Below are 26,878 nucleotides of genomic sequence, written 5' to 3'. Positions count from 1 at the left end.
CCAAAGAAAAAAAGAACTTTAATGCCTACAACTTTTTACAATTCTACAACTACAATGTCTTTAATACTACAACTTTTTATGTTTTATGTTTAAGTAAAGTTCGTCACTTTTATAAAAATGTTAACAAAACTTTACATTTATGTAGATATTAATGCACTTACTCATTATTGTGTGTTTTTATGACAGTATGGCATTACTTTTTAAAGTCAACATGAAAGAGTCTGTTTAATTTCCCAACAAACATTTCCGGTCCTACTGAAACAAAAATAAAATGCTTATTGTTAATTGAATAGCTTGCTGATGTCTTTTTACAGTAAGAAACACAAGCTTTTTATAATGTAAACCAGTATTCAAATAGCATACTTTTGATCCCTTACAACTTGTTTCACCCATGCACGGGAAATGGCTGAGTGTTTGCTGATAAAGGACATAATTTATTCTGTTTCTCACTGTTATATAAATAAATACATAAATATATAGAGTTTTACACTAATTCGATGCCTGATTCATTCATTTATTATGAACCTAAAGTGGGAACAAAAATTATAAACAATAAACATATTTTGTTAGAAAAACTATAGTTACTAAGATCATTTTTTCATAACCAATAATGTATTTCTGAAATATAGGACATAACAAATATATTATATTTTGTCCATCCAAAATAAATAACAATTTGCTTAAAAATACACCATATTTGTTGGTTAAGGACACTGTAGCTTTTTGCAATCCCCACAGAGGTGCGTCCCTCTCTGTCGCCAGCCTCTGCTCCTAATAATCACTCTAATTAGAGTCGTGTGCTGATAATCAATCAAAACGATGGGGCTAATCTGTTAACCTCTCTGTCATTCTGCGCCTAATCCACCAACCCATTAGCAACCGCTTACGTCACTAAAGCTGTTTAACTGAAATCACAGAAACACCCCAAAACCTTAATTGGTGACCGATTTGTGTATATATGACTGCTGATTACTTATTTTGAGTGCTTAGTGACAAAGCCAATTACAAATGAGAGGCAGAGGCAGAGGCAGAGGCAGAGAGAGATATGATTCTGTCAGTGTTAAATTGAGCATAGAAAGTCCACAGGGTTTAGGCATGTCTGCACAGATGTTGTATGGCTGAGTTGTATTCATTACTTCCCTGAAATGATTCTAGATAGCCGACCTCCAAGCTAGACAGACATTGTTTAAATAACTCTCACAAATCGGGATCAAAACGAAAACCGACGTTGATGGAGAGTGTTTGCTTCTGTATAAGTAGAGGATTCTACAACAGAAAAGATACAAGAATTGGACATAGCGCTCCAACAGCTGCCAAGATCTGATAAAAAAAAAATAAAAAAAAAACTAATATCACACTAGCTTCTATGAAGGTGTTATCCACACTAACTTTTAGACCAGAACTAGTTCAAGGTTATTTGTCAGCATATGTTTACTCCGGGGGGGTTGACAGGGGTTGGGTCGGGATCCTGAGTCAGTCCCACTTATGATGTTCGCTGTTGTATTCTCCAGCCTTCTTCTCTGGGTTGATGCCAGCAACTCTGCCGATCCTCAGCTTGGCACAGGTTGAGATCAGGCATGCAGGTGCTCACTCTTTCTGTCTCCCGCCACTCTTTATGCCAGGAGTGTGACCCTCAGGTAATTTTAGTGCCAGGGTTGTTGGGGCGCTGCCAGACAGTGGTGATCATGTCAGATATGGGCATTAGTGTTGTGAAGATCTTGCCAGAGGATTTCCTCTTATGACCTGCTAAATGTTTAGGCTCTAGGTTTAGAGTAAATCAGGTGTCCGGAGGGTAAGGTAATCTGTCCTAGTGTTTTAAATCTCCACAGTTAATGGCATGTGGCACTTATTTTAGTTTTAAAACTTTGAAAAGGGACTGAAAAGAAGGCTATTTTCCTTTCAGAAGTATTATTTAAAGAATGTAAGAAAACAGTTAAATGTATTTTATTGCTCATAACTAAACATCAAATGGGTTTCATTCATTAAACAGACCGGTTCTATTAATATTTGAGAACCAGAAAGTGTATAAAATGTTTATTCATAGGGAATAATTGAATGAATACATTATTGATATATAAAATAGATTTTATTTAGATAATATTAAGTGTAACGTAATATAATAATTATAAATGATTATTTTTTTTCAATCAATGTGACTTTTACACTTAAAGAAATTTTAAGGCGTGCAGAGACTAACTATGATGTACAACTCTTTGATAGTGCACAAGTAATAAAGAACGGAAAATCTCATGGTGGGTTTTCTTTCCCTTCTCCCTTTTTTATTTTCTGAAAGGAGATTAAATTTTTCTGCATGAGGAAGTCTTTTTAAATCCTGCAGTGACTACCGCACTGGCCCCACACTTATTGCTTGGACACACCGAGCTGCAGTGAAATCCTGAAAAGCTCTCCCTGCCCCAGCTGTCCAGAATATATATAAAAAAAAAAAAATCAAAGCCATTTTATGGGGAAGACAGAGAGCATGTAAAAACAATGCTTTATGACCTGTTGCTTCTTAATAGGTGAGATAAAGCTGTATAAATTTTATAACCCAATATATCTAAACGTATTAGTTCTTAATGACAGTGTTAGCTTAAAAAATAAACAAACACTGATTCTCATGACATCACTACAGCACAACAGAGTTCATATGGAAAGATGTAAATGCTCCGAGGTGTTGCGGTGGGAAAGGGGCGCATACGCTTGTGTTCAGAGATGATGTCCATTGTGATCTGATGGGAAGCCGAGACTGCCAGAGTAACTCAGGACATGCATTTATGACTGTGTGAAATAACAACTTAATTTTGGAGAAAGGTAAATGTTTTCACATGTTTTTTTCCTGTGTCTTTCAAGCACACCAGCTGACTAAATCCATGAAGTCAAACACACTGTTTATCATTGCAGTAATGCTCTGTTTCGGATGAATGACCGCAATACAATCATTGCCGCATTTTTAGCATAACTCCACTTATACAAACAGCTTTTTGAAAGACTTAGAGTCATCAATCTTTAGGACCGCGTCCATCTTTACAATGGTGTTTTATGGCAGATGGGCAGTCCGGAAAACTCAAAGGCTCCAACTTTTATTCCTTAGGGCTACCCCCCAATATTCTCCAAAATGTATTTTAAACATGATTGGTGTTTCCAAGGAAAATTCGATCTTGAAGCCTCATTTGCTAGTGATTCTACCCATTAGCCCCCACACCTCCTCACTATGAACACTTAATCTGCTATGGAAACATCCGGTTTCAGGACTAGTCATATTAAACAAACTAAGCTGTGTCCATATAGTTCCCAAAACATATGGCCCTCCACTTGTTCCAAACCTGTATGAGTTTCTTTCTTCTGTTGAACATAAAAGAAGACATTCTGAAGAAAGTTTATTACCTACCATTTGACTGTAGCCACTGACTTCAAAATATATGGGGGAAAAAATACAACATTCTTCAAAATATAATTGTTGTTATTGTTGTTCTTCTTCTTCTTCAAAATAAACTCATACAGGTTTTCTTATCTCTTCTGCATCCTAATTCTAAAGTCTGTACTGCAACAGCATTCTCTGTTTTATGATGTATCTTTTGTGCAGATAAATGACGTCCTGACTCAGTTCACGGATGCTATTGTTGAGCCACACTTGTTTGTGACACCAGTCTATCAAACACATTCCAAGATCCAGATCGATCCGGTGTGGGTGTCTGCTTCTGTCCCTTTATCAAAGCTCTCTTACTGTACCAGATTAGAGGGGATTACGTCTAGGGACTGCAGACTAGATAGAAAGGACCTCACAGACACCCCTGGCCTCTTCAGGGACACTTGGTGGGGGACAAAAAACTTGCTTTTGTTCCCTCAGACAAAAATTAATTACTATTTTAATAACAGAGCTAGACTTGCTGAAAATCGGCTTAGAAAAATGGTGATGTAATGATTGCTGGAGAGGAGTTTTGTAAGGGGAATTTGGGGGCTGCCTTGAGGGCCCTCCAAAATCTCTATTTGCCACATTGAAAAAGTGCACAAATCAAAGTAATCTGCAGGAAAATGAAACCCACACAGTAGGTTTGAGAAACCCGGGCCTATTGTACGAATTCCTGCGTGTAGTTGTGACATCTGCACGCAGTGTGTGCTTCCTTTACGTCTCGCTTGGACTCGTGCACTTCAGAAAGCGCAGTTGAAAGAAATCAAGTGTGTGTTGAAATTTCACAAATGCAAATAAATTTTCCATTTATCCCCATTTGAAGCACTTTGGGTTCGCACTTGCCCCCCGAATCTGCAGAGAACAAGAGGGAAAGTGATAAGCTCGTTTTTGATGAGCAACATTTCAATTTGCATGTGAACACACACGAATGGTGTTCTCTCTCTCCCTCTTTTCTCCTCCCTCGCTCACTTGCTCTCTATTTTCTCTCCCACTCTCTCTCTTCCTGCCCCTTTCCCCTGACCGTGATTAATACACACATGTTGTACAAAGGGCTCCTTGTTAGCTTAATGGCAAGGCCTAAATGGAGACTTATATTTCCAGGATTATATCTGTATTCAATTGCAAATTATTTTTTGGGGGGACTTTTAATACCCTGCTCTCTTGTCTATGAATAATAGTATCATTTAAATGTAGCAGACACCTGGTGCAGGGAGGGGGGAGCTCAAGGCACCGAGTCTGGCTGGGCACTACTGCCAACTTCCCTCTTTCCCAGCCTTGCCTTATCCCCAACGACCAGCCTCCGATTTCACTCCCTTACCTTCAAATGCCATGCACTTGAAACTTTATTCTCCCTTTGGTAAAAAATACAGGTTCTCTTGAAAGGGAGAGAGGGATGGAAAAAAATGCAGAAGAGATTTAAGAGAGGGAGGAAAGAAATTCTTATCAATCTTTTCTTAGATTTGGGGAAAAGTCATCTGAAGGAGCCGGGTAATGTTTCAAGGGACCCTTCCAATTAAATACTTAAAAAAAGGCACAATAACAGAAGCCTCTCCTATACTCAACGGAGGCATTAATGCTCTTTTGTTGATTTATTGTACGTTACCTTCTGAGGCCGAAGAGAAACAGGGGGTACTTTAGACGGGGGGCTATTTGTATGCGCCCCGCGTCCGTCCCGTGCACAATCCGGCTTGTATTGCGTTTTGCAAATTTATACCAGGATGTTGGTTTAGAGTGTTTCCCTGAAAAAAAGCAAAGTTTTTCAAGTAAGTGTCTGCTTTCATGAGCACAAGTGACTGAGGCTTACAAACAAAGCTTTGTTTCAAAACTCACAGATGTATTGCCGGAGCATGACTTTGTCCTCCAATGCTGAGATGTTTTTGTTTTCTTTTTTTTATTTGTCGATTTTCTGTAGAATGCAGACAAAAAAATACTGGTGAGCACAGATATTAGACTAAGCTTTCCCAGGTTTATATTTTTCACCCAAGAGGCTTGTTTATAGTTTTCAAGTATAGAAACGAGTGAACACGTTTTCTTGTTCTCAGGGAAACAATTAAAATAACTATTGTTCCTCATTTGTGAGGCACTTCAGATAAAATAACCGATTAACAAATTAATAAGATATTAATACAAATTTTATAGTAAGAGAATGGAAGCATTATTACCAAATAACAATCAGGATCAGGGAATTTTATTCTGGCAAAAAAATGTATGTTGTGCATTAAACAACAGGCTAGACTGAAGCATAGCAGAAAACCTTGAAAACAGTATCCAAGTGCACCAATTTTATTTTGGAAAGACCTGCCAAATATTGTTTATTAAAATGTTGGCTGCTATCAACACCCCGCATTCATATAGTTTCTTCCACAAAAGTTTTGTCGGAGTCCGTTAGCTGCTATGCAAACAGCATGTGTTGGGACTTGGCTTGCCAACGTTTCTTTTGTTGTGTCTAGACTACAGGAAATGCAAAATTGCATTTGTTTACAACCGTTAGGAAGTCAAAGCCAAAGCAACGATTAAAGAGCTGCTCCCAGGAAAAAAAGGCTAGAACATGTAGCGCAGATTTTCTTTAGAGGGAGAGAGAAAGCGAGAAAAAACTCAGGAATATAAGAGGGTCTGCCTCATAAAAACATCTGTAAATCTTATTGTCGCACTGAGCTTCATTGTTCTCATTCACTGTCCTGACATTTGCTTCTGAAGCTTGTAAGTGCTGCTGTTTTCAGATCTAATCTCGAATCAGTCATTCTCTCAGCTTTCTTAATGAGTCACATAAGGATGTGAGGGGAGGAAGTCAATCCCTAACCCGAAATTTCAGGTTACCACATTAGTAGCCTTCACTTCAATTTTTTCTATTTTAAGAATGTTCTTCCACGATTTGTGGATTACGGCTATACACCACGGCCTGCTTCTATTTGTTTGTTTAAGTTCCCTGACCATGCCTCACATATGGGACTTTAGTTTTGTTTACCCTTTGGGAAAATAACAGTGAATGACGCTGGCCTTGTTCTGTGTTAACGGTGCAGTGAGATATGTGTCTTCTCTATGCCATGAGAATTAGTTGATATGACTGAGCTTCACCAATTAAATGTCGGCCCAGATAGACGGCAAACACTACAGTGTTGACTGACTGTGTCTACGTTCTTTACAATGTCTGGTTATTCTGCTTATTCACTTAAGTAACAGTTTTATTTTAATTGTCAAGGCTACCCTTGAAAAAAAAGTATTTGTACACTTGATAGTATCAGATACAAACTATAAAATCAAGTAGCAAGAAACGACGCCAGACATTTTCTCAGAACTAACTTCACTTTTCTATGCAAGTTTTGCAATGACTTTTAAATAACTGGTCTCAAGATCATTTTTAGTGGATGTATGGAGTCAGTTCCTCTCAAGTTCACAAAGATGTCCTAGCAGAGTGTAATTCATCAAATTTATGACTTTAAAACAAACTCTTTTTTTTTATTTATTTTTTTATAAATGACACTTGATTTAATATTTTGTTGTAGCTCAAAGGCATTAGTGCATTTTACATTTTAAACAATTTAAGCCACTGCATATATAAAACAATAATGATGATAATAATAAAATAATAGTAACAACAACATTATTTTTTGTATGCATTATTATTATAAAGGATTACAATTATTTAAAACTTATGATAAATAATATTATAATAATATTGTATTATAGATTTTCAAAAATTAATAATATTAATATTAATCATCTTATATTACGGTATATTAGTATTATTTTGCTATTTAACTAATAATATTTTGTCATCAAATTGTACATGCACAATGTAAAACAAGATTCTGTTGAGCACATGATTTGATCTTGTTCTTCTGCTTTGGAGTCTCTAGATCACCTCTACTGGACATAATGGACATTTTTAGACAGAATTAGTTCACATTGTTCAAATGAGTGATATGTATTTGGAAAAAGGATTTGAAATCATATATGTATACATAGCCAGTATATAATTTATAGTCTCATTCAGCACATTCAGAGAAAGCTGTGCCTCCGCTTCCACACATAATGGTGCGCAGAGATAGTTTAAAAAGATAAAAACAGGAAGTGCCTTGAGTGACCTATAACAACAGCTTATTTAAAGCTAATGTTATCTACTTTTAAACAAAGTCATGAGATCATAAACCAACAGATCTCAAAGTGAGACATATGTAAGATGCATTCCTTACATTGAAAGTATTCCAAAAATGCCCAAAGGGAGAACATCTTTAGGCCATAATGAGGTAATCTCAGGTTCTCTTCCATCAGGGACATGTATGGTGACTTCTCTGCGGTTTGCCTCAAGCGTCTGTTTAAGACGAGAGAGGAAGTCACTATTTCGGAGAGTTTACACAGATGGAGCCCACTCTTCAGTCAACACTCACATAAAAATCGAGCAAAGACTTGTTTTTTCTTTTCATTTCAGTGTACACACAGATGCTTATGGCGACACAGAGGTGCCACAGTTTGTTATGAACAAGCAAATGCACATGAAGTTTGGCTCATAGTGATAAAATATCACAGATGATTATTATTGTCCTATGTATACACACCAAAGCATCATTACAACAGATCTTGATTTATAACAAGAGGGTTGTTTACTAACCAGTTGTAGATCTCATTACACCACATCAGGCAGATCTTCTTTTTTTTCTCTCAGATAAACTGTTCAGGACAGTGTGACTTTTGTTATTCATTCTGCCATTAAATTTAAGTTAGACTTTGGTGTTCTGGTTCTGTTGCTCTTGGTTTACTGAACTTTTGTCTGTGGCTTTACAGCAGAATGCTGAGGCAGTAGTGACTCATAAACCAGGCACACACGTCCACTAGTCACTGTCTGTTTACTTCTGCCAGCTCTTTACAATCGTAAACTGTAAATGTAAATCTAACGCCAGTGGCACGCAAGAGAATGTGCTATTAATTTGTTTAACTTTTTCAAGACAATCAGGGCCCCAGGCACCTTTGAGCTAACCTTTAGTTTACACATTCAGAGGACTATTCAATGGCAACAGGCTTAAGTCAAAGCCACTAAATGACGGATGATCATGCTAACCTGGTTTTGCATCTCTCTCAGCATGTTCAGGGAAACAGCTTCCTAATCGTTATCTTGTCCCCAGCCTCCAACTGAGAGAGTAATTTTGGACATGGAAGGTTAGATGTCCTCCATATGCTCCTTTATTGAGTTGTCAGTGAGGTCTGACTTACAAATAGCAGTTTTGTCACAGTGTCTATTAAATTACAGAATACATTCAAACCCCCCCCCCCCCCATATTAACCATATTTTTGATCAAATTTGTCATATACACACTGTTAATTTTATTGGTAAAATAAACAATAATACATGGGTCACTGGTTCTAATTTTCATCTGGATCTGAGAAAATCTAAAAAAGAAATTCACACATACATCAATATATTAATATGTATGTATATATATATATATATATATATATGATTTAATTTTGATTTAATTTTAAAAGACAATGTCTCATTAAAAGACAAGTTAAAGTTATTTGTATTATTATTTAAATAAAAATAATGAGTGAAGCAATTTTGTTTTTAAAGTAATACATATGAAACATTTCTGTCAAAACAAAGTCAGTGTGGTGTAACCAACATGCAGGAAGCCATTTTGTTGTCATGTGACAAGTTTGTAAATATATGTTAATTAAAAAGAAATAATAATCATATATGTAAAACAATCACCTGGAAAATTTTGGTTTTATTTAGTTTTTTTTATGCAAAATTCTTTTGTGTTCAAGTTATACTGTGAATAAATTTGTATTATTACTTTTAAATGGTGGTTACATCATAATAATAATAATCAGTAAAAAAAAGTGCATTTCTAATCACTTGCCACATGTATTTTGAACTAGATTCTCTATAACTTCATAAGACATAGGCAGTATTTTCCTAATATGTTCCCTTAAGAACCAATAGACTGGATTATTAATTACTGATCTACCGACCAATGCACAGATATTATATTTGTATAAAATATGTCCCGTGATTTCAAATCCACAGACTCTCCATGTCTAACATTAGTTTTACCTTTGGATTAGATTATGCATCCTATGTCAGAAGATACTTCCTGTGAAGCGTTCAGAGAATCTGAGTTGATGGAGATTAAACTCATTAGTTACTTGCTTTTCCTCTATAGCATGCCAATAAATGCTAATAGCAGGGTTTGTTCTTTTTCAGGTCATAAATGTAACTGAATTACTTTGCGCCTCAAGTCTTCCGCCTGCCATCTCAGACTGCACACATTCACAGCCAATAATTAACGTTTTTACTGGCTTTACTCTTATTTTGCTCGTTATTCCCTCGAGAACATAAAATACATAAAATCCTGTTTGTGCCTAAAATTTGCTGTCTTTCATTAAAAATAGTGTGTTGATATGACGACTCGGGTTAAAAGAACTGAAACGTCTTCTTTGCATAGTTGTTTACAAAGCAAAAACTTTGTGTACATTTTCAGCGAAGTGCTTCTGCAAAAGTGTTTGTAAATGACTGTAAGTATGGGGTGAAATTACTACATGCTGTTACATATCACGGCACACTGATCTCCATGCTGCTTTGTTGCGTACAGTAAAAGTACAAAAGTATTTTTTTTTTGGACAATCGGATACAAGACTGTACCACGGTACTGCCAAGGGACCCGTATCTCACGGCTAAAAACGTTTATTTCGCTTTAGATGTATCAGGTCCAACTGGCCTCACAATAGACCCTGACTTACCCCTCATACATTGAGATTCAGTTTCTTTTCCCAGCTCAAGTCTCCCCCGCTAGTGTCAATCACAGCCTTTATTGGTGGAAGCGGACCTGACACCCCGGACCTCATGTGAAACCATGGCCGACAGGAGGCAATAAGCCGGAGAATAGCAGCCATCTCAAAGCAGTCCTCCATTTAGCAAGTGCTTTTTTTTTTTGCTCTCTTTGCTCCAGTCCTGCATTAAAGATAGAGAAGAGAAATCAATAGAGGTTCACAGCATTAGATAAAAGTCGCAGACTTGAGAAGCAGCCGTGTTAGATGTGGTAAATTAATCCAATCAGAAATTTCCAGAGGCCCTCGGCACATGGAACAGTGCTATCTCACATCTGTCCATCTCACTGGCCCTTCTCTGCTTTGTTTGTTCTTCGTGTAGTTTCGCCCTGACACTTCATTTGTTGATCTATCTGAGATGATGTGCTTTATACTCAGAGTCAAACCCTCTTCATCGTGTTTAGAGTAGGAAAAGATGTTTTTTAGCTGTGGGATATGTTCTTGGTTAAATAGCTGCATTCAGGGAAATAGCATGGACCATGAAAAGATTCTAAACATGATTTAGTTTTAATTTAATGATAAATCTCAACAAACACAGACTTGGAGAGAAATTTTTTTTTTTTTTTTTTCAGTGTTAAACAACTCATGAATTGCATGCTTGAACTGAAACACTGTTTTTCTGCACCAACCTAGGCAATTATTTTAAATTAAAAGCTAAAATGTTCATCATACACATTTTTGTGAAGCTGTAATCCATGATTAGCAGGTGAGATGTGATATAGAAAAGAAATAGCTATATCTTTGACGATTAGTTCATATAAATCTGCCTTGTCATCTACTATGAAAGTAGATGGGGAATGTGAAGAAAAATAAAACAAAAACACAATTAACCACCGCACAGGCAAAAATTCCCTATAAAGGGTTTCATATGTAGAATTTTAAATATTTTGTCCTTCTGGGTGCTCTTATCCTACATGGCATGGATAACAGAAAAGCCGGGATAACAGCAACTGTTTTAAAGACTTCCCTTGGGGATGGATTTTGACAATTCCCACCACTTTGTAATTTTATTGATAATGAAGAGGATGGCGAGGAAGGGACTTTTGATTTTTGCCAGAAAAGCTAGTTAAGGACAATCAATAGTACATCATTGGGAGAGTTTTGTGATAAAAGCCCTCGGTTACCCTGGCAATCCATCACTTGGCCATACAGATAGGTCAAACTAAATTATATTGTGCTTATCTCTCTACACCAGAAGAGTAACAGAGACGCCGATCAATAGGCTTATATATTGTTCTACTTGTGTTGTAATGGAAATGATGTATCGCTGATTTAGAGCCCTTTGGCCGCTATACACCAGTGATACTGGTCAGATGTGAATGTTGTCTGATCCAATAAGAGCTGCTAAATATCATGATAGACACATAACTGAAGTCTACTGTGTTAGGTTTATATGGCACTACACCACAGATCACAAAATAAGTGCCATAACTTATTTATTATTATTATTATTATTATTTCCTTATGAAGTGAGTTTCTTAACAGATGTGAAGTTAGGCAAAAAGTAAACAGAAAAAAGAGCAGGTTGAATAGGGGTCCATCCTTCTGTGGTATCCTAGTGGTCGCCTAATGCAATAAGCTTACACAGAACAGCCCTCCTGGAACTCTCCAGGACTTCTTCTGGGGTTTACACGACATTTGCAGCAGAAAATCAGCGAAAGCCCGTTTCAGTTCACCTCCTACGCGAAAGCATCCAATTTATGGCACTCTGTAATCCGCAAGAAATGGGATACAGTAGTTTTAATTTGGGTGAACTGGAGCATGCGTCCTCGGCAAGGAGCATACGGACCGACCGACACCAGAACGAACTGTGTTTGTTGCCATACTCGCTGACAGTGTGTGTATCATTCGACTGCGTTCTTGAAGTTCCTTAATAACTTTCAGGATTTCGCGCGCGCGTTCTGTGCAGGTTCCTCTCAGTAAAAACCGAATTGTTTTTTTTTCCTTCTCAATAATACAATAAGTGAACACTTCTCAAACACTTTTTGTGATATACTTGTGGTACGTAAATGTATAGAATGGCATAAATTACGCAGTACGTCTGTTTCGTCGACGTACCGTCCCATACAGATCCTAACGGAAAGCGTTCGCGCAGCCTACTGTTGCTATGGTGACCACCTCAGGCGAACGCGACTCTTCGGGAGTGTCTGTTTAGCATAGGCTAATAACTTGTAATCAAACTTTTGTGGCTATTGAAGCATCCTATGAAAGAATATCTACCTTTAAAAACCGTCAACATTTTATTTTGACTTCTTTTAGGCTCACCGATGCCTTCAAATAACCAACTATTATCCGAAGCAACTGCTTTTGAAGTTTAAACAAAACGTATTTTATGGACAGTTATGTTTAAACTTGAATCAAAACACGTCGAAAGAGCCTGTTTGAAAGGTGCTTGGATGTAGGTTAACTCATACTGTCAGTCATTTGAAAAGAAGGCGTGTGGACTTGACAAGACTGGTTTTCCGTACCAAACTATGGATGGACTGCCTTGTGAAGTATCCCCAGAGCTGTAGACGCACTTGTTTGCGTCCAGTTTGTGGTCCTACATATGAACAGAGAGCAAAAGGGGGACGAGTGAGAAAGTGAAACGGGCTAATTACTCAGTCCATCCCTCATTTCCATATCCAGAGAGATTGTCTACTGGCGCGCGGCCAATCCGACATGCAGCGCAACGTAATACATGACCCTCTCTATCATTATAACGCCGACATGCGCAATCTGCACAACGGTAACAACATCTAATATCTCTTATTCGCTGACCCCGGGACTGTACGGGACTGCCTGCGTCCAATGCGTCTGCAGATCGGAGCACCGACGCGAAGTGCAGAGACATGTCCCGAAGAAAGCAAGCGAAACCTCAGCATCTCAGATCGGACGAAGAAGGAGCATTGTCGGACAAAAGTCCGGATAACGGTATGTGATTTGAAATACGAGTCTCTTATCTGGCTCTTTAGACACAAGTTTCTTTTGTCAGAAATTCGCGATGTTTTATGATTTATTTCGAGTGGTGTTGAAAACACGCTGTAGGATGCATGGCATAGAATGGACACTTATATATATAAAGAACCTTAGAGTAAAAAAATAACTTGATTTAGTAAGCATAGCCTATGTAAGTTTATACCATGCTGTGTTCAGTTCAAGTAGAATAGATGGAACTCAAGACAAAGTTTTACACCCTTGAAAAATAAAGGTTCTTCGATGGTTCTTACTTTCAATAGAGAGGCATTTTAACTAGTTCTTTGGAGATCTAAAAAACGGTTAAAGTAATGTTAGGTTTCCGTGTTTTTAAAGCAATTATGTCAAAAGAATCAGAGAATAAAGTTATCAAATTTGTTAGGTGTAAAAATCTTTGCTATTCGAACCTTTATTTTTAAGAGTAGGCTACATTAAAGCACGCGTAAAGTGCGTTTATATATAATAGGCTACAACCTTTTTGGAAATTTAGTGTCAAACGTTCATTAGTTATGTGTCATTTGACAAAAATGCCGAACACTTTTTTTCTAAATAATGCAGCAGTAATTTCTAGTGTCTTTAGTATTTTAGCAATATGCTAACAATTTATGTTAAATTCATTAAAAGTAATTTAACATTAAAGGGAATATAGTGTTCTCAGCTATTTAATTTGCTTAATTAGGAACTGTACACGTATAAGCCATATATTTATTCATTTTTAAGTTTCATAGAGAGTGTTTTAAAAAAAAAAAAAAAAAAAAAAAAAAAAAGGATTTAGCTAACATGATTTAAAATGATTTAATAAGGCTATAATCAGTAACGGTAGATTAGTGCTGTGCATCTATTCGAGCTAAGACACCAAAATAAAAGATCTGCAAAACCTACAAAAATGTCCCATTGCAAGACCCACACAAAACCATCAACATTCTTCTGTTTGCATGAGAATAATTCATTTTGTCATGATAATAAAGTTACTTACTTGCCTACATGAAAAATCCTCACACTTGGTTTGGTGTCTAAGGTGTTCATTTAAATCGCGTTAAAGTATTTACTGCAACACAAGGATCGACCTTAAAGAAGAGAATCAGAGTATGGTTTGAAAACAGACAGCGAAAGACGTTTATTGTTCTTCAGATCAGTTTTAATCAGATGAATCCATTAAAATCAGGCCTGATCTGTTCGAAGAGTAATTAAAGGATTTGAGTGAAAACCTGATGCAACAATATTGATGTAAAAATAGCCTAATCAATCATTTTAAATCGTGAACGTTTAAAGTCTAAACTGTGGGTTAGTTTTTTTTGGTTTGTTAAAAATTGTCTGCTTTAGTCAACAGGCCAGGCAAATAATTGCATAACAGCTTTTATTTATTTTATTTTTAAACAAACTTAATTTTTTTTAGAAAATAAAACATCTGCTGAAGTATTCTTGAAATTTAGTAAAGTGAATGTGCAATATACAGAAATTTTAGATCAAGTTCAAACACACTGGGTACTTCAGTACATTTAAGAAAAGAAAAAAAAACTAAAGTAACTTGGGACCTACTAACACCATCTATAATTTATATTTGATAAAAGACTAATTGGCATAATGTTTTCTAATTTAATTAATGTTAAATTATGTTTATATTTTAAATAATAACAAAAAAATAATAATAATATTAATTGACCTACCATTTTTATCCATGAAGTATAAGTACTTAGCTGTTTGTTTTCTCTTATTTTTGTTGACATTAACAATATCATTTTCACTTTCATGTTTGCCCTTGTACATCTTTCAGTTTGGCTTCAAGTGTCATTCATCAGGCATCTACAGTGACGACTGTCTAATAGCGTTTTAGCTTTCTTCTTTTGGGGTCTGGGAAATTTATTCTAAGACTTACGTTGAAACCTTTGCCTGTCTCATGTTGAAATTATCCAGCTAGCTACCAAAACCACGGTTACCAGCTGAGCACCCTAAGAATCTCCCTATTTTTCATCTTTGTAGTGGTTCATGCAGCAGGGCCTTACAGACTTTTTCTTTCTGATTTAAGAACTGGATATATCTATCTCATGAACACAATCTGTCTGTCATTTCACTGGGAACACCAAATGATTTTTTTGAGATTCCATTTGAAATAAATGCTAATATCTATATGGACTAATCTGTGAAAATTTTAAGATTTGCAGCGTATTCTTAAGTTAATAGGTCGCCTAACTAGATCAGTTTCAGTTAGTGCTCACCTTTCGTTGTTAAGAGTTTTCAGACCACCCACACGGTTACTGGAATTAGACAAGCAAATGACCCACATTGTAACTACTCTGAGAAAGGCTCACAAAAATTGAGAAGAAACACAACAACACCTGACCACAAAATATTTTCAGATATTCTGTCATCCTCTCTTTACTCATTTATCTTTCTTACTGTCACTTTTTCTGAAATTTTTATCCAGCAATAATTTTATTTATAAATATATTCAGTGTTGCTACATCAAGACGATAAAGGGGGTATTTAAGACACACACACTGAATACACCCATATAATCATCTGTGGCATTTTCTATTACTATAAAATAATAAAAATATTAAAGGAAAAAGAAAAAAGGATAGAAAAGAAAAGGAAAAAATGTGCACACACACACACACATGTTTGTTTTTGTAAAAAGTGGGGACATCCCATAGGTGTAATGGTTTTTATACTGTACAAACTGTATATTCTATGGCCCTACACCAACCCTACACCTAACCCTAACCCTCACAGGAAAAAAAACTCATTCTGTATGATTTATAAGCGTTTTGAAAAAATGGGGACATGGGTTATGTCCTCATAAGTCACCCTCTCCTTGTAATACCTGTGTCATACCCATGTCAATATACAGAGTTGTGTCCTGATATGTCACAAAAACAAGAGCACACACACACACACACACACACACACACACACACACACACACACACTTATACACAAATACAAATATATACAGGTAATATAGGATTTAATGCTTTACTCTATTTTTTTCTGTTTGGACACATTGTCATTTCACTAAAAAATTTGTGTAAAAAAAATGTGTAAATCTATTTGTGTGATTTTCCTCTGAAAAATTCTGACAAATGCATAAATTACCCAAATCCAACCCCTTAGTGAGCAAATTACCTTTAACAGTTTAAGCTGATGTAGCATTGGGCTTTTATATGTTTTCAAAATGCAAATATCAGAATCTTATCAAATATTGCTGTTTTATTTTATGACAAATAAAAAAATGTGTGGCTTTGATGATCATTACACTTCGATTTGAAAATATCATTTCTGAAGTTTGCATTCTTGTTCAGTATTGACATGCTTTATACTTCATGTTTATGTCATTGTATAATTTACATGAGAAAATGGCACTGACCAGATTTGTTTAACGATACATACATTAGAAAGGCTTTTACTTGTAGTGAAATGACAAAGATTGTTTTTTCCTAGTGTTAATGATCAAATATGACATGATTTAAAACAATTTGAAGTAAGTTGTGCTTTTTACACATTTAAAGCTGAAACCATTTTGTCAAGGTTGTACACCTTTAGCAAAAAGAGATAACTATTTCACTCAACAACAACAATTAGTTCTTCAAATTCGTCAGGAAATAAGAGTGTTTGATAGCAATGGAGAGTTCAGATTAGTCAATCAAAGACTCAATTTGCCCCTTAACTGACAGTGCAGCTGTGAATTGTATAAAAACATTGGAAATCAATATCCCCTATAGAATTTCATTAAGCTCCCGTATATTCAATAGATAGGTCGCATAATTTGATGGATTGTGCAAGGAAAATTATCATCTGAGTCTTTGGAGCATGAGCACAAAGAGGCTGGCTTTCAGTAATTGGTAAAGTGGTACAATTGATTTAGTTTATCTATATTGTTCACTCCTCCAAGAATAGCTGTGAAAAATCTATCATCTCAGAAATTTCTATTCACACGCTTTCTCTCTGTGTCTTTATCTCCCAGTACTTCTGTTGAGGGGAGGCGTTGATGAGGACAGTGGCACGGAGAGCCGCAGCGGAGGTGAAGAGATGCACATGTGTGAGAGGTGCGGTGCTGAATTCTTCAAGTGGTCCGAAATGGTGGAACACCAGCAGAAATGCACGGAAACCCCCCCTGTGCTGATAGTAAAGAAGAATGAAGAGAAGGCCATTTCCCGTGGATCACCGACAGAATCCCTTTTGAGCACCTACAGTGAAACAGCAGAAATGGAGGCTAGTGAGCTCAACTCAGAGCTGGCTGAGAAATTTGACGGGATGCCTGAGGAAACTCACATCGTCGACCTGAATGAACAAATGGATATAAGTTTGCCTGAGCATAAAACATCAAACCTTAGCCCTCTACCACTTGACAATGAAAACACTACCTCTTCCCCTGCACCATCAATAACCAATAACTTTGACATGCCTAGCACCAATGTGACCCTGGAGATTCTTCACAGCACCCGAGTGGCCGTTGCTCAGTTTTCCCAGAGCATTCAATGTGCGGGATCTGCTGGCAAGCTGAACGCAGCTGCTATACCCATAATTCTAGAGCAGTTGATGGCACTGCAACAGCAGCAGGTTCAGCAATTACAGCTCATTGAGCAGATCCGGAGCCAGGTTGCTGTAATGAATAGGCAGCCTACGCAAGCCGCCCTTAATCCTGCCTCAAAAAGCCTGCCCTCCGACTCGAACACTTACAATTTCCAGGGCATCGCTCCACCCCCTGTACTTCCATTATCTGGGGTCATGCCCTCTGCAGTGAATGGGCAGGCTTCGGTATCCCAGGCATCTATGCTAGCAAGGCCACCATTGCTGTCTTCCCAGCCAAGCAGTGGACAAATCAGCTCTAGAGCATTGGAGAATGCCACTGCTTCATTAACAAGTTCCAGTCCTCATCTCTTCAGCTGCAGCGGGGCATCCCCACTCTTGCCCACCTGTAGCAGATCCCACTCTAACGTTAGTAACCCTCAGTCCATAAGCACTCCTAGCCCACTATCAGCTTGCCAGAGTAGCATCCTTAGCCCTTCTGCCAACCTACCATTACTACCTCAAAGCCCTCCCAATGGAGTCATATTTCCCAATCCTCTGGCCAGTATTGCAGCCACTGCCAGTGCATTAGACCCACTTGCTGCTATGATGAAGTACCGTAAGAGCAAAATGCCCAGCGTTTCAATTTTTGACAGCAAGCCCAGTTCAGAGGACCCATTCTTTAAGCACAAGTGTAGGTTCTGCGCTAAAGTGTTCGGCAGTGACAGTGCTTTGCAGATCCACTTGCGCTCGCACACAGGTGAAAGGCCCTTCAAATGCAACATTTGTGGCAACCGTTTCTCTACAAAGGGAAACCTCAAAGTCCACTTCCAAAGGCACAAGGAGAAGTACCCTCATGTTCAGATGAACCCGTACCCAGTCCCAGAATATCTTGACAATATCCCTACCAGTTCAGGGATTCCCTATGGGATGTCTTTTCCTCTAGAGAAGGCAGGAACTACTTGGTTAGACAGCAAGCCTATTCTTCCAACAGTGCTGTCCTCGGTGGGTCTGCAGTTGCCACCCACAGTACCAGTTATTGAAAGCTTAAGTGATTCATTTACAAGCACACCCTCTGAAAGATCTCCACATAGGCTGTCTCCAGCCAGAGGTGAACTTGCATCATCGTCGCCCAATCCCACTGGCACTGAGACAGATATGTCCACCATTGCGGCCTCACCTAAATCAAACAGAGAAGGAGAGATCACACAGAGCTTCAATACAGAAGAAGTGCACCTGCCATCAAACAGTATGACTAGAAATGGTAACAACCCTAACAGCCTGCTTCAGCAGTCCATGTCTACAGAAAAACCTGTTAAGGTGAATGTAACTGAGTCTACTGATGCTCCTTCAGCTGATAATAAGTCATCCTCTCCTCCACTCATCTCAGATCAGTTCAAGGCCAAGTTCCCATTTGGTGGTCTCCAAGACTCTATGCAAACATCTGAGACATCGAAACTCCAACAGCTTGTGGAAAACATAGACAAGAAGATGATGGAGCCCAATCAGTGTGTTATCTGCCACCGCGTGCTAAGTTGTCAGAGTGCACTGAAGATGCATTACCGTATCCATACAGGGGAGAGGCCATTTAAATGCAAGGTGTGTAGACGAGCATTCACCACAAAGGGTAATTTAAAGACACACATTGGTGTACACCGTGCAAAACCTCCTCTTCGGATTCAGCATTCATGCCCGATCTGTCAGAAAAAGTTCACGAATGCCGTTGTTCTACAGCAGCACATACGTATGCACATGGTGGGGCAGATTCCAAACACTCCTCTGGCAGAAACCATCTATGAGAAAGATACAGATATGGAGAGCTTTGACAGCATGAGCACTTATGATGATGACTGTCTTGATAATATTTCATTTGAAGAAGAAGGGGATGTTGTGGAGAACAATGAAAACACCCTGAGCTCTTTTTCAGACAGTCCACCACCTACCTCATCTCTTCAATCCAGTCTATCAGAAACTCAAAATGTAGGAGGCGACTCATCCCTCAATTTTAGCCAATCTAATGGAAAAAAGATGGTCAGGTGCGGACCTATGGATAATGATCTTCATGCTCTGGGCTCTAGCACCACTGGTGAGATGGAGAACCATAGCATGAGAAGTAGTTTGATGACACATTCGTCTAGCTTTATTCACATTTCACCCTATCCCAACAGTCAACCTGAGGGTCAACATGAGCATTCATTCTCTCTGAACCTCTCCTCTAAAGTCCCAGAGGCAACAGCCATAGTAAAATCTGAAGCAACAGATTGCCCTGCAGAAAATAAAGTCAACGAGATGACTGTTAATCAAACAGGAATCCAGCTTATAAACTCTACAGTCAAGAAAGAAAACAATTTCAACATGCACCTTTTCAGTAAGGAACACGGTAAGCTAAAACTGCTATATGATACCAGTAAAAACTGTTCACACACACACACACATACACACATACACACACACACACACACACACACACACACACACACACACACACACATACACACACAAAAAAAATGCTCATTGAACCCAATTAAGTTACTTGCAGTGCGCATGTTCGCATATTAAATATAACATCATTATTTTTAATGAAATGAATGTGATGAACAATTAAGAAGGGACTAGTCTCAGTACTGCTGTTAGCAGTTATTCTCACTGAGCAAAGCAACACACATACACCATAGTCATCTTGTAGCTCACAGCCTAAACACAAGCTCTACTCTTTACAGTAACAGTAACCACACAAAGACTGCAACATAACATAACATTTTCTTTAAAGGCACAATATAGAAGATTTTTTTAAATTAAAATATCCAAAAACCACTAGTGTTATATATTCTGCTGACCTGTGTACTTACATTATCCCAAATGTTTTGGAGAATGTTTAAATCCAGAGGAATAAGCAATTTTAACTAGTGAAAAGGACCGTGTCCATAGTGTCGTGTCGCCTGCCAATGACGTCATAACCCCTTGATTTCCGGTTTTGTGTTGTAGAAAACGAAACACCAAATACACTTTAATATTTTATGCATTTGGTTTTAATCAAGCAGCAACCTTCCGCTCCCTCTCTTGAAACTGACACGGAAGTGACTAAAACTGCAATTCATCGACTGGCCGCCAGAGGCTGGCTCCAAAAGGGAGTCAATCCTATAGACTCCCCATGTAAAATTTCCCAACTTTACTGGTACAAAAATTTATTTTGGTCTATATAGCTAATTTTGCCCTCCGTTACAATTGTAAGGGGTCGATTTTTTTTGCCCATTTTCGATTATCTGGTAGTAATGCTTGGTGATGTGCTGCCAAGCATGCAGGGAATTCAAAGTCCACTGTCAGGTTATGTCAACAAAAATTATTAATGTAGTCTCAATACAAAATCCAGTTTACAAATGTAAGTCATAAGGGGCAAAGTCGTGGCCTAATGGTTAGAGATTCGGAATTGTAGGTGGGGGGAGTGAATGTACAGCGCTCTCTCCCACCTTCATTACCACGACTTAGGTGCCCTTGGGCAAAACACTGAACCCCCAACTGCTCCCCGGGCACCACAGCATAAATGGCTGCCCACCGCTCTGGGTGTGTGTTCACTGCTGTGTGTGTGCACTTTGGATGGGTTAAAATGCAGAGCACCAATTCTGTTGGCTGTATGTCACGACAGTTCACTTAAGGCGGGCGTACACGGTACGTTTTTTGCTGTCGTACGAGTTCGCATGCGATTTTTTTCAATCGTGTGGAAATGAATCGTATGCTCGTATGGTCGCGGCTCGTATCATTTGCGATGAATTACGAGCCGAGCAGAGTGGCTTAAGAGCACTTTCCGACCTCCCGATCATTTTTAAACATGTCTAAAAAGTTTGTGAGCTATCGGTTTGAATTCGTGGCATGTGTGCGGTTGAACGAGCCGATTTGTTGATTTATCTGAAGTTGACCAATCACGAACTAGAAAAACCACAGAAGAAGAAACACGAACAGGGCAGCTCCACAGCGAATGTGGACTATTGACCAGGAGGATAAAAACTCGCTAAAGTCTGACAGGAACAGCGAGCGCTGTATGATGTTTCTAGCAACGTGTACCATGCTTTTTAGTTCTCTCTCTCTCTCGCGCGCGCGCTCTCTCTCACACACGCATTATGTAGTTTACAGGGACTCTCCATAGACGTAATTCTATACTGTATATCCCCATACACTACCTCTATCCATTACGGAAAATGCATGTTTAAAATTTCTATTAAACACCGTATAGTATTTTTTTAAAGCCATTTGGTTTACGAGGGCGCAGGAATTGTCCTCACAAACCATGTTTACATTGTAATACCTATTTCAGATATTTATAAACCTACAAGAACACACACACACACAGGGTGACCAAACGTCCCGGTTTCCTATTGCTGAAAAATAACATGTACGTGTAGGAAACGGTCACGGCTTGTATCAATATTTTCTATGCAGTTATGGGAGAGGGAGAGCAGTTATATTAGGTGCGTTCGACTTGAAGCAGCGCTGCACAGAATGACATCACCTGTATGGCATCAAAGTACCGCGAGAGCGTTTCGAATGCATTGGATATGTGTGCTCTCTTATCGCTCTCGCGGTACTTTAATGTCATACCTTCTGTGCGTGCAGCGGTGCTTCAAGTCGAACGCGTCTATCAACTTCGTGCGATTGCTTCTGCAATTCGCAGGTTGTAAAATCGTGTCGTATATCATCTCGTCCGTACGATTTTCAGATAAACTCACTCGTGCCGTGTGCGTGGACATACGATCTTCCGACCATCCGAATTCGCACCGTGTACGCCCGCCTTTAAGTGATTTGAAAATAATTAAATTAAGTTGTGGTAAAATGTTCAAACAAAAATTCTTACTAAACTTAATAATTCAGCTAAATGTGTTTTTATGTAATTTTAATTTCTTTAAAGGTGAAGTGTGTAATGTTTTCTATCTCCTATTCTAGCTAAATATGCAGAGACAACTGTAAGTAAGCCGTATTTAATTCACCTAAAATGTGCAAACATTGTGCTGTGCAACACAATACCTGTCACTGCAACATAGCTCAAATAATGGTGTGAGTTTGGAGCTGGACTGGTCTGTTTGTTCAAGTATTGGAGGACAGGGGAATGTTTCTAGAATTGTATTTTTTATTTACAAAATATGAATCTATTATTATTAAGTATTCAAATGTGAAAAACAAGTTACAATTTAGTTTCGCTATGTGTGGCCAGAAATGACACCCTTCACCTTTACCAATTAATATTGTGGTATTTGTTTATTTAATTACACTGCCGATTTAATACAAATTTTTTATTTTTATTCTTAGAAAATGCTCAAAGGTCTGCTGTACAGGATACTAAAAATGTGCCTACTGCGGTGAAACTGGAGATAAATGCTTGCAGTAGACCATACGTGCTAAAAGAGGGGCCTTTCCCTGCATTTGGCTCGCAGTCTCCCACCTCACGCTCGGAGGCGATGATACTGGGTGTCACCTCACTCACTGGACCACCCCCTCCCAGACGGACCCCTAAGCAACACAACTGCAGTGCATGTGGGAAGAACTTCTCTTCAGCCAGTGCCTTGCAGATCCACGAGCGCACACACACTGGCGAAAAACCCTTCGGCTGCTCTGTCTGCGGTCGAGCGTTCACTACCAAGGGGAATCTCAAGGTATGTGTAATCAATATTGTATTTTATTTAACAAATTAGTAACTTAATATATATGACCTTTTAAATTTAGTTTCCTTTTTTAATAAAACATATTATTTGCTTACAATTATTATTATTATTTATTTTATTTTTTTTCATAAAATGCTTACCATTGTTGAATTATGTTCTGTTCCCAATATGTAAAAAGCTGTTGTGCATGTGTAGACCCCGGCTTGAGCCCGTCCTTAGTCAAGCCCAGTCATATTCCCCCTCTCTGCCTGTACTTTACTGTCAAATCTCCACCATCCCGAAATAATCTCCACCAATCAAAGGAATAAATAAATAATATACGCATGGTGGTTGTCGCAACATGGGTCATTTTTGTAACATCTCAATGCTACAGACACATATATGCTGCAACACAGACACACATATTCCGTAACTAGTGTAAAATTATTTTATTTTAATTTCTGTTTGTCTACAGGTGCACATGGGCACCCATATGTGGAATAACACTCCTGCCCGTAGAGGTAGACGTCTGTCTGTGGAAAACCCAATTGCCCTTCTAGGCAGTGATGCCCTGAAATTCAGTGAAGTGTTTCAAAAGGATTTAGCAGCACGGGCCATGAATGTGGACCAAAACTTCTGGAGCCGATACGCAGCAGCTATAACTAATGGTTTAGCAATGAGGAACAATGAAATATCCGTCATTCAGAGTGGAGGAGTCCCCCAGCTTCCTGCCATTACTTTGGCCACGGACAAGGCTAGCACTGGAAACAGCCCACCAATCACAGTCATGGAAAAAACAGGCTTAGAAAGGGGTGCTGGACAACACTTCTCTATGATGATTGATGACAAAAGAGACATTGGAATCAATTAATGTAAAGGTGACATATTCTTTCTCCTTGCATAAGGAACATTGAAATAAACATGTCTTGATTTTTAAAAATCAGCATGAACTTTTTAGAATGTGCCTGATACATGTGGAGGAAGAATCAGTTTATCTTATGCTATAATGGCACTTTTTATTTTTATTTTTTACTATTGTTTGAAATTATGCCATGGTTAGTTTTTCAATTATGTCCACTGACTGAAACCTTACACTTGATTCAAGGGCATTGCTTTGAAATGAAATTATTATTTTATGTTATAAATATGTATTTTATTTTATTCTATTTGTTTTTTTCCCTCTGATTCTGCTGTCAAACATTGCTCTATTCACGGGAAAGGGAACATGTTTTTTTTTTTGTATAATATAAACTTTTCATTCCCACACATTGTGTTCTTAATATTGCTACAGCTGAAAGTATGTAACTTAAATCCCCAAGCAAAAGATAAAGAAGACATTTTCGAGTTTTTGAAAAGAGATGTATTATTCTTTGACACCCCACTTCTTTGCTGCTATGCATTGAATGCAAACTGTTTATTTTCATGCAAATCAAGTACACCACCATGAAAGCTTTTGTCATTTTAGCGGCTATCAGCAATGAAACATTCCATATTAAACCAGTCTGTGTTATTATTTTATTAATGCTAATTATGTGCTATTCTTTGCCTTATTTACTTTTACATGCAAAATTATTTAGTGGGCCAACTTGTCTATCAACTATAATATGACTGCTAATAAAGAACTTGCATTAAAAACACATTTACACTTTACAGTTTAAATGAAGCCCTTTTGTTGCAGGACAATTCTATTTCACAATTTAGAGGTATGTTTCCTATCAAGAACAAAATAAATAAATGTTTTCAGAAACATTAAGGTACAAGGGAAAATAAAAAAAGTGAAAAGAATATGCTGGTCTATAATGGTAACTTATGTCTTATTTACTAAACGTGTCATGTCAGGTTATTTTAGTGATTTTTATTTTATTCTGTAGTGCTATTTTCCTTATATTATATATTGGTTAGTTGGGAAAAAAAATATGAACAACCATTTCTTTTTTTATATATATATATATATATATATGATAATGATGAAGCAAGGGTAGGGGTTATTTGATGTGTCCTCTGCATGAAAAGGAGACACTATTTTTGTACTCAGATACATTATAACAAATAAAAAGTACACCAGGTTTGCTCTTCTGTCTGCACGTCAGTATTTTTTACATGAAACAACTGATGTGGTATTACTGAACTGGACTTAAGATGCAATATTGCTGCCACCCTCAATAAATAAATCAAAAAAAAAAACAACAACTTTTTGTCACCTTACTTGTATATTGTAACAATATGGAGAAAAGGCTTTACTCTTTATCGCTATCTCTGTCTCTAGGTATGTGTCTGTGTTGTAAAGTAAACGTGTTAGAGATTACTGTTACTGTGAAAAAAAAACAACATAGGACAACATTGTTGAGACGTCTAATGCCAAATAAACCATCAACGATAGCCCATGAAAAATAATAATAATAAAAATAATAATAATAAAATCATTTTTTCCAGATTGCAGCAGGTATTTGCCTCACTCTAGTCCGGACGTGACGACATTTATACGTAGCCGAGCAAAGATGGCAGACAGCTTCCCTCTGAATCCTGTACGGAAGAATTCAAGATAAACTGTGTATTATAATGCTTGCTGGCAGACCTGCCAGGTATGTAAACGGTAGGATATTAATCTTTAACACTGTTCTTAAACACAAGACTCTTATCTGAGTTGTTGCAATAACGTATATGTCGATATTGTATTGGTTTATGCCACGGTTCCGGGTTGAGTGCTAATGGCTTATGCTAGCAGCAGCGCGAGCTGTCAGTGTCAGATTACAGTTGATAGCACGTGAGATGATACAAGACTCCCCGAGAGATGCCTGAGGTGATTAAGACGTGATATAAATCATGTGAGATGTTTGTCATTCCGGTTCCTACTCATGACACATCTTTGTACATTTATTGAAGCGTATTATGATACACTTATGAGATACTCTGTCTGTAGTTGTGAGTACATTTGTGGAGCATCTCATGTAAAATCACATAGAAAATGTCTATAAAACATTCCAGAAAATTCATTAAACATCACAAAGCACCTAAAACACTATTCACGTGCGTCAGGTACATTCATAGAATATGTCCGAGTTTTTGGTTTATCAGTTAAGCATCTTTTTTTTTATCTATAGCATATCTCGTACAGCATCTCATTCGCCTCAGGTAACATTATACGCGTCAAATGCCATGGTTTTCTGATGCTGAGCTTGACGAGATATCGCTGCAAACTGTTTTCCCATGGTTTATGTGAGGCAAAGATGTCAAAGATATTCATTTAGTAACTAAAGTCCATCTGGTTTTCCTGAACTGCATAAGCAGCCTAATAGCAGACAGGATCTGTATTTATGGGATCCAGCTGTTTATCAGATGCCAGTCTTAAGGACCACTTGTGGCATTGCTGCTTTAGAGTATGGACCAAAGCCAAAGTGATTGCTTAATTTGATTTCATTGTTTGGGGTAATGCTATTGCACACAATCACTTTGTGAATCGTTTTGTGTTTTATTGAGGAAGAAAGAGGAGAGCAGAAGAACTGACCCCAGTTAGGAGAGATTAATTGGACCACCAGCTATGTTTGGCTCA

The 26,878-nt window shown here is 37.8% G+C and overlaps 1 protein-coding gene, 1 long non-coding RNA gene and 1 pseudogene across 2 annotated transcripts; 2 read left to right on the top strand and 1 right to left on the bottom strand.

Annotated features, from left to right (window-relative positions):
• Positions 1 to 7,656: 7,656 nt before the first annotated feature.
• Positions 7,657 to 10,334, bottom strand: LOC132104666 (uncharacterized). The gene is made up of 3 exons (XR_009423566.1): positions 10,148 to 10,334; positions 8,466 to 8,536; positions 7,657 to 7,721 (listed from the first exon to the last, which is right to left on the bottom strand). It is a non-coding gene; the product is annotated as an uncharacterized LOC132104666 (long non-coding RNA).
• A 2,391-nt stretch (positions 10,335 to 12,725) lies between these two features.
• On the top strand, positions 12,726 to 25,245 carry LOC132104119 (sal-like protein 3). Its single transcript, XM_059509349.1, has 4 exons — positions 12,726 to 13,147; positions 17,154 to 20,078; positions 22,997 to 23,340; positions 23,804 to 25,245. Exons 1-4 carry the CDS (start codon positions 13,066 to 13,068, stop codon positions 24,197 to 24,199), a joined length of 3,747 nt encoding a protein of 1,248 aa, XP_059365332.1. The 5' UTR covers positions 12,726 to 13,065; the 3' UTR covers positions 24,200 to 25,245.
• A 581-nt stretch (positions 25,246 to 25,826) lies between these two features.
• Positions 25,827 to 26,878, top strand: part of LOC132104808 (probable phospholipid-transporting ATPase IIB) — a 48,902-nt pseudogene continuing 47,850 nt past the window's right edge.

This window comes from Carassius carassius, chromosome 25, assembly GCF_963082965.1.
Source record: "Carassius carassius chromosome 25, fCarCar2.1, whole genome shotgun sequence".
Lineage (NCBI taxonomy): Eukaryota > Metazoa > Chordata > Actinopteri > Cypriniformes > Cyprinidae > Carassius > Carassius carassius.
Note: the sequence above shows the minus strand (reverse complement) of the source record. Positions and strands in the feature narration are given on the sequence as shown.